This window comes from Cordyceps fumosorosea (assembly GCF_001636725.1).
Source record: "Cordyceps fumosorosea ARSEF 2679 chromosome Unknown scaffold_81, whole genome shotgun sequence".
In the NCBI taxonomy this organism is placed as follows: domain Eukaryota; kingdom Fungi; phylum Ascomycota; class Sordariomycetes; order Hypocreales; family Cordycipitaceae; genus Cordyceps; species Cordyceps fumosorosea.
The window spans coordinates 25588-34137 of record NW_017387381.1 but is presented as its reverse complement, the minus strand read 5'-3'; the positions used below and the strand labels follow the sequence as shown (position 1 = coordinate 34137).

Below are 8550 nucleotides of genomic sequence, written 5' to 3'. Positions count from 1 at the left end.
CACTTTGTATGCCAACTCCTTTGCCTGCCTGGCTGACTTCCGATCGACATTGATAGCCTTTTCAACCTCATGTCGGACTCTGGTTGCGAAAAAGCCCCGGGCCTGCCTGGTGAGCCCGGTGAGCCTGGTGAGCCTGGTGAGCCCGGTGAGCCCGTCGCAGCTTCAACGAGAACTGCTTGGCTCTTTGCCATCTCGGCATTTGTTTGCAATTTTGCGACGATAGGTATCACATGGACTTTTGCTCGCCCCAGCTTCGATCGCTGACGGATAGTCCGCTCCAGGAATTGCCCTTTGCTTCTGCGTCTTCCAAGACTGGTATCAGCATTCCCTGTTTCCTAGTGAAAGCATCGCCACTACCGCCCTAGTGGGTAGCTTGCAGGCATGGTCCGATCGAGACATGTGTACGAGCGCAAGCGTCTGACGAGTGCTACAGTTTTCCGCCTTTTACTGCGTCGCTGGTGTGACATTTCCGTCGTCATGGAGCAAAGCCTGTCTAATGTCGGGTGGTGCGGCTTGCTGCGTGGCGGCTTGGCTTTGGTGCAGCTTTGCTCGATGCTTGGTCGAGATTCTTGTTGCCCAAGGATTTTTGTTTGCTGTCGGAGCAGCAGCCATGTAAGATGTGCACCTTGGTTCTTTGGTCGAAAGACAGGGAAACAAAACTACAGTAGCTCTCCCGTGCTCAGTTCTGATCATCTGCTTACCCAATCTAGGCACGCCACCATGGCCGGCTTTGTCGCCCAACGACAGAGTTCTAAGAGCCAAGCAGTGTCCATTTTGATTCCCTCTGGCGCCCTCTTTGGTGCTTTGTTTTGGTCTCTACTTATCAAGGTGCTCATTCAGCTTATGCCGGCACCTTCAGTGTACCGCATCATTGCTCTCATTTCAGCTGCCCTACTCACATGCCCGGTGGCGGCCATGTGGTGCCTGTGCAGAGATTCGCTCCCGGCAGTGCAGTTGTCCGGGCCGCCGTCACCCATACCCCTCAGCATGCAGGCGCTACATATCTCTTCTGTCTTTTTCGTCCATCTGGGACTTCCCATGCCACTGATTTTTCTCGCCTTTTGGGGGACCGACTCGGGCTTGGGAGGTATATGCGGCTCCTTGCCGATACTCTTTTGGGCCTCTGCCATCATAGGACATCTTTTATCACTCTACGTCCGCCGATACGTATCAAGGTAAGACTGGGATGTCCCCTTTCCGATTTCTCCCTCCTCCTTTTCTTGGCTCTTTTCTTGGCTCTTTTCTTGGCTCTTTTCTTGGCCCTTTCTTGGCCCTTTCTTGGCCCTTTCTTGGCCCTTTCTTGGCCCTTTCTTGGCCCTTTCTTGGCCCTTTCTTGGCCCTTTCTTGGCCCTTTCTTGGCCCTTTCTTGGCCCTTTCTTGGCCCTTTCTTGGCCCTTTCTTGGCCCTTTCTTGGCCCTTTCTTGGCCCTTTCTTGGCCCTTTCTTGGCCCTTTCTTGGCCCTTTCTTGGCCCTTTCTTGGCCCTTTCTTGGCCCTTTCTTGGCCCTTTCTTGGCCCTTTCTTGGCCCTTTCTTGGCCCTTTCTTGGCCCTTTCTTGGCCCTTTCTTGGCCCTTTCTTGGCCCTTTCTTGGCCCTTTCTTGGCCCTTTCTTGGCCCTTTCTTGGCCCTTTCTTGGCCCTTTCTTGGCCCTTTCTTGGCCCTTTCTTGGCCCTTTCTTGGCCCTTTCTTGGCCCTTTCTTGGCCCTTTCTTGGCCCTTTCTTGGCCCTTTCTTGGCCCTTTCTTGGCCCTTTCTTGGCCCTTTCTTGGCCCTTTTCTTGAGTCCTGATGTATTTGGCAGTCCACATCTTCTGTTCATCGAGACAGGCATGGCCGGGCTGCTCATGTTGGCCTTTCCAATGATGGTCACATCCGCCTTGATGGCCATCGCCGCGGCCTCGTTTGGCTTTTTTCTTGGACATGTTCTCGTCACCGTATTTGCTGTTCATCAATTGCATAGGTGCGTTGCGCTGGTTGACATTGTCTGATACCGGAAACTGACGCGACGCAGCCGCCATTGTGTCTCGGATACTGCCGTGGCGTGTCTGGGGTAAGTCATTGAGTTTAAAGAACGGGGTTCGCACAGCTCACACACCCCTCCGCAGGCTATTTGCAAGTGGTCCATTGTATGCTCTGATCACGCAGGCGAGCGACGGAGGGCGATTTGGAATGTGCTACTTTGCTGGTGGATGTCTGGTTCTGGGCTGTTGTCTTGTCTGTATCTACGAGGCATTGGACGAGGCATTGGGTGACAAGGAGCGGGTAAGTCACGTATAGCAGACCTGAGAAGCGCGCATCTTATGTTGTTAGAAGGGACTAAGATATCACCGCGAGCATAGGTCAAATTTTGTGCTTCGGGAAGGTGTGAGGGGCAGCAGTGAAGGTACTTACTTTTCGCGGAGGTCAGTACTGTACTACAATACAGTCATAGTTCATTAGAACGAACGGTCCAGGCCGGTTGCCACTACTTCAACAGAGAGAAACCATAGTACAGTACGGCACGGGAAAGACCTCTGACTAACCTCCACCAGGACATTCGGTTTGTACACCGTTCCAACTCGCCCACTAGTGAGGGGTCTTTGTCAGTGCTTCAGCATGATTTCGGTGTCGAGTCACCTGAGTTGTAGTCTATCCCATCCATGCACCTTCATGTGCCGAGTTCCTGGAGTCGCGCCTGGGTTGTCCAGCTGGCTCTCAGTTGAGTGTCCTTCCTATTTTGTCAGTTTTCTTTTACTATTTTGCTACCGTTACAGATGCATACTGTAACTTCAACTTGGGTTTCTTATTGACATAAATACAAAAGCACGCAATCAATGACGTGGTGCCATACACGGTAGCGACAGTATCCACGCGCAGGTGCCCGCCCTTATCGCTGCGCCATTTCTCACTGCCCTTTGTATCACCGGCTTCGCCGGCTTCCGGCTATACCTATGCATTGATCATCGACGAGCCCGCTAGCAGCCCTTGTCGAATGCAACCGCTATGTGCCGTCCCCCACAACCGCGCCTACTCGTTCCCTCAGTCACACATAATGATCCAGGCAACAGGTCAGAGAGAGAGTATCGCGCTCCGTCTCGGCGCCCTCGACGCAACCCCGCATCCCCCCATGTACATCCCCCTAGAACCCGTACACGCAAGTACTCTACGTCCGAATGCATGACTGATTCAAACGACAGAAGCGGAAATGAACTGACGACGACGCGGGCGAGGCGGTGTGCTGTGCATGTTCGAGCTTTCCGTCGCTGAAATCAGTCAGGCATTGGATATAAGGTATTTGCGTTTACGGGTTTTAGATGGATGCACATGGGGGGATGCGAGGTTGCGTCGAGGGCGAGCCGCCAGCGCCGAGACGAGCGCGATACTCTTCCACTGAGCCGTTGCCTGGATCGTTACCGACGCGTATATTATAATTTTTTATCCCATATACATACCACGCCCCAATATTCGTGTCGTCTGCATTTAGAAAATGGGTTTCATGAGAGGTTGGCCTAGGTGGACATCAGCTACGTAATACTTTTCGTGGCTGTCAGCTTTTCACTGCTGCCTTTTGACTGCTGCCTAAAGAGTCAGAGAGCGGTTATGTGTTCCTTGTAGCTAAAACTCACTGAAAGCACTAGCGGCGCCCATATGTACTGTACCAGGTTTGTCTCTTCCACCCACCATCAACTGCATATACATACGCGCCGCGTTGGCGCGAGACATTGACATAGAGACCAGCCAAGGTGCTAGGCGACAGACATAAAGAACGGCCAGAATCATCATGACAGGTTGCTTTGTGCTGCATTGCTGTATTCTCACGAGAGCTAAGGGGCCAACCTGCCAACGTGGGCAGGGGTGTTGCGCCGTCGCCCACCGTTCTCTCCCCTCTGTTCAGCAGACGGACAACGACCAAACTCGGCGAGTTTCACTACCACCGGCCCATCGTCCACTTTCTTCATTTCCTTTCTTCTCCTGTCTTCTTTATCTTCTCCTGCCCTGCCGGTCCCGCCAGTCTTGTCGTTCTCTTCATCAAGAGATTGTCACCAGCAAACTCGGTCCCAGATGACAATCTGCAAGACTCACCTTCCGCTACCGTTCCCTGCGTACTACCGAACTCTTCAGTCCGACTCGAGGACGCACCACGCTCACGTCGTCACTACATTCAATACTCGACCCATCCACGCAGCCAAACGACAATGCGTCCTGTATCGCTCCCAAGGACATTTCACCCATACTCACTTCAGATGCCAGCCATGCCTCAGCAGACTTTGGCAGTCGAAGTCCTGGGTGACGACCAGTTGCGCCGCTCTATACTTTGTCACGGCTATATACTAGCCCCGGCCTCGGCTCTTCTCCTCTCATCTAGCGCAGACGGTCGCTCGTTGTCTGCATCCGAGCCTCCGCTTACTGCCATATTCTATAACTTGGAGATGGGAAGATTGTTACGATGGGTCTCGCCAGCCATGTTGAACGTGCCTCCGGAGATATGGACAAGCAAACTATTGCATCGAACAGCCGAGCAAGGATCGGACGGGAGGTGCATGATTTGCTTGGATGACTTTAACGTGGGAGACGCGCAGGCTTCTGGGGCTTGTCTTCATTGGTTTCACGTATCTTGCATTGGACACTGGATCGCAGAGAGGGGAACGTGTCCGTGCTGCCGCCAAGACCTGTTCGACAAAGTCAACAACTGATGGCCACGGTCTTTTCCTTCCGCATTTTCTCATTTCTCTGTTTAGATTGTGACTGTTGTCTCATTTCTGTCTACACGTTAGCATCAGCAAGAAGAAAACTTTTCATCGACTTTGAACAAGCAAATCTGACAGTGTCACCCGACCTGTCAAGTAATCGGACACTTGGTCGTTGTGGGGTAGGATAAGGCTTTCCAAGTCGAGACCGGAATATGCATGTGCTTCTTCTATACACGCCTTCTGCACCCCTTCACCTCAAAGCACTTCAGTACTGGCATGCTTCTTCGACGCATGGCTCACTTGACAGCCCCAATCTCCAGTCCAAAAATCCGTAACGCGTCATAAACCTACCACACTCCGCCACCACGACTTCTCAATGTGATTCATCACAAAAACACCCCTGCTGCAGGTTGACCGGGGCCTCGTGATTCAAAACGGTCCGAGTGTTCCCATCACCAACTCAAGGACCCGTAATTGGAGGCGCACCAGATGCGGCTGATCATCCCCGAGGGGCTGAATCTCTGTCTGTGCATCCACAGATGTAGATGATGCGTACTCGCACATGGACATAACGCCAGGAAGCGAGTACCCTAACTGGGTGGTATTGCATTTCTCTGGACCATGTTCCTTGCAAGTAGCCTTGGCGCCGCCACAGTAAGAGGCGTACTTAAGTCCAACAACCTCCGTCTGAGGAACTTTCCAGTCTCTCTTCCACCCCATCTGTCCAGAATGCCGCCGTCTGCAACGCTGACCTCAGTCTTTTTCGCGAGAGCATGCTCATCATCGGCACTCGCTGTAAGAGAAGCCAACGACGCCACGGATTATCATGAGCTGGCGTCAAAAGCCAGAAACTTTGCCATGCAGCTCAGCAACATGCTGAGAAAGGACACCAAGCGGGTGATTCTGGTTTGCACAAGGGGCATCGATGCCATTGCTGTTCTTCTTGGTGCCATGTCATGTGGTGTTCAGTGCATCCCGATACTACCAGAGAGACCTATTACCGCCGCTTACCTCGGTGGCCTCTGTGGCAGCCTTGGAACCCAGTACGTTGCGTGCACACCGCAGGCTGAGATGCCCGCCGGCGTCAAGGACATTTGCATTGTCAGACTGGAGCCCAGGTTGCAAGGCGGGGAACGGGCGGAGGCGTGGTTGGATAAGGCTCGGCCAGACGGCGATGCTATCGGGCTGTTGCGCCCCGGCAAGTCAAAAACTGATCATTTTGCCAAATCTCCAGGCGCTCAACTAATCATTGATACTGTATGACAGGCGAATGGCCAAACCTTGTGGGCGCGACGCACTCAAGCCTGCTGCAAACGATTTTGCAGGCGCGAGAAAACTTCGGCATTGAGCCTGGGTGCCAGGTCCTGGTACTCAGCAGTCTGTTGGATATATGTAAGACATGCAATTCCAAAGACGACGATATGATTTCTCTACATTATGCTAACTAGGCAAAGCTATCTTGGCAATATTGTCCTGCCTTTGTCATGGTGGCACCTTAGTCATCCAAGGCGGTCTCTCGTATGAACAAACCTCGCAAGTCCGTGTCCTCCCCGTTCTCTGCTGTTCTTAACGCCGCGAAATGTCTTGCTAACCTGCTTTAGATCAACGTTCTGTTTTCCAGTCCTGCCGTCCTGGCTGGCTGCCGTCCGGACAGGTTTCCTCGGCTGCGCACTGTGGCTGCTGGTCCTGGCCAACTGTCCCGAAATCTGACGCACCGTTGGACACAAGTCAACGCGTGCGTGTGGAGTCTCACGCAGGCGCAAGATAGATATGATGTACCCATGCGCCGCTACCCAGCTGTGGAGAGGACAATTATCCAGTGGCAGACGGAACACAGTATGCTGCAACGACTTGAAGACTGTGCCGCGGCCAACCATCTGCTGGCGCTCGAAGACAGCGTGTGGTACGTGGAGACGCTGGACATTCACGGCACCTTGCACAGTTTTATCGTCCCCGACGATCTCAACTTAAACAAGCTGAAGTCGAATCTCGTCACGAGGCAGCCGCAGCTCGCCGGAAGGGTCAGGCTTCACGCGCGCGCGCGGCTCCCTGTCAGGGTGGACGGTACGCTGGATATTTCGGCACTGAAGGGCGAAGTAGCCTGTCTCGAAGGGGCAGTTGCAGCACCGAAAAGACCTATGGTGGCCCAAGGTGCCACCTGCACGTTGTTTCGCCTACTCTGCACGGTGCCCATGGCGTCGATGGTGGCCATGTTGGTGAATGTCAGCCTGTTGCCGATCGTCACTCGACAAACAAAGAGCATCTACACTCTCGCTGCCGCCAACGTGAGCATGACCATGCTGTCGCAGCAGGATGCCTTCATCAGCCTAGTTTATCTGGTCCTGCATCCGTGCATGAGCGACGGGCCTGCAGCGAGGTTTCTACCACTGTGGGTCAAGCGGCAGATGGCGGGTGTCTTTTGCAACCGCGCCATGGTGCACGCGACGCTGGCAGCTTGGTCTATGTTCTGGCTGCTCTGGTTTTCCATTGAGCAGACAGTTTCAAGCTGGGCCAGCCCGGTCTCGGCCTCGGCGTCCTCGCTTGTCATCGCGGTGGCGACCTGGACGCTTTTGGTTGCCTACATTTGCCTGGGGCTGGCTTCTGTACCGCTGTTGTGGGGGTCGCCGAGTGAGAACCGAGTCCTGTGCATGGTGCATAAGTCGGGCGGCCTGGCTGTGTGGCTTATGGCCTTGGCTCTTGCCGTCGTGCAAGCAGCCATAGGTCGAGACCAAGGCGTCATGGCAGGCCGACGCATTGGCGGCACGCTGGAGGTCTGGTTGCTGGCTGCGCCACTTGTCAGCCTCGGCGTTCCATGGCTGACGCTGCGTCGAGTCACGGCTCGACGCAAGTGGAGCGCTCCCGACCGTCAAGGGTGGGAAATTGTGACGGGTGGCCGCCAGTTGGCGTCTGGCGCGCGGCGGTGGATGACAGCCAGCAGCCCACTGAGCAGCAACTGGCACTGCGCCGTTGCGGTCGCCTCGAGCGGTGGCTGCAATGGTTGGATCGCCATAGTGGATGTCGGCATGCTGGGGAACTGTAGTCCTCAGTCACAGTCGCTACCCGGCCACGACCGGCTCCAACGCACTTTTTGGATACAACAGCTCCCCGTGTTCCGCATTTTGAGTGCGACACGGTTCTTCCAGAGCGTAGTCGTGCTTGCCATCGGCAAGGGCATCCTGGCCGTTGCTGGCAAGACGCCGCGGTACGTGGTCTGGTCCGCGGCGAAGCAGGACTTTGACAATCTCGATAAGAAGTTGGGCACGCGCCAGCTTCGTAAAGTGCCGCACACTGCAAGCCAGCAAGAGCTCAGCCAGGTGGTAGTAGAGGAGGCGAAGCGGGGTGGTGCAGAGGCCATCTTTGTCATCGGAAGTGCCACGACGGTGGTCAAGGTAGTTGGCCGGCTACGCACAGTCAGCAGCTTGTCTGTCTATGTGGAAACATGCAACTGAGTTTGCGATCTTTTTCCTTTGCTTCTAAGTCACTTTGTGATCTTGATATCTTGGAACAATGGAGGACGATATGGTGTTTCGAGTAGCGAGCTCCACTGCTTTTCCCTACCCTAGAAAACCAAATTCATAGTCGGATTCTAAAGCATGCGTACCTACTACACTTCGACGCAACGAGTGGTTAGCAGCATCTTGATTTTGTGAAATTATGATGTAACGGCCCACGCTAGGTGTATTAATAACGTAGCTAGTCTACTACGGTCATCGTATTGTCAGAGAGAAAGGAAGAAAATAAGCACCTAATCCCGTTGTTGATGGACCCTGGCTAGGCTGCGCCGAGATTGCCGACCGAGTCTTAGTCGGGTTCAAGCCCTACACAGAAGAGGCCGGTCATCAGCCTACTGGTCCGAACCGTCACTTTTATATAGCTTACGTATC

The 8550-nt window shown here is 54.0% G+C and overlaps 2 protein-coding genes across 2 annotated transcripts; one reads left to right on the top strand and one right to left on the bottom strand.

Annotated features, from left to right (window-relative positions):
• Positions 1-1129: 1129 nt before the first annotated feature.
• ISF_09846 (hypothetical protein) lies at positions 1130-2014 on the bottom strand (the record flags this gene model as incomplete). Its single annotated transcript, XM_018853446.1, has 1 exon — positions 1130-2014. One exon carries the CDS (start codon positions 2012-2014, stop codon positions 1130-1132), a length of 885 nt encoding a protein of 294 aa, XP_018699373.1.
• A 3381-nt stretch (positions 2015-5395) lies between these two features.
• On the top strand, positions 5396-8115 carry ISF_09845 (hypothetical protein; the record flags this gene model as incomplete). The annotated part of the gene is made up of 4 exons (XM_018853445.1): positions 5396-5923; positions 5992-6058; positions 6121-6203; positions 6268-8115. The coding sequence occupies 4 exons, from the start codon at positions 5396-5398 to the stop codon at positions 8113-8115; spliced, it is 2526 nt and encodes an 841-aa protein (XP_018699372.1).
• Positions 8116-8550: the final 435 nt, after the last annotated feature.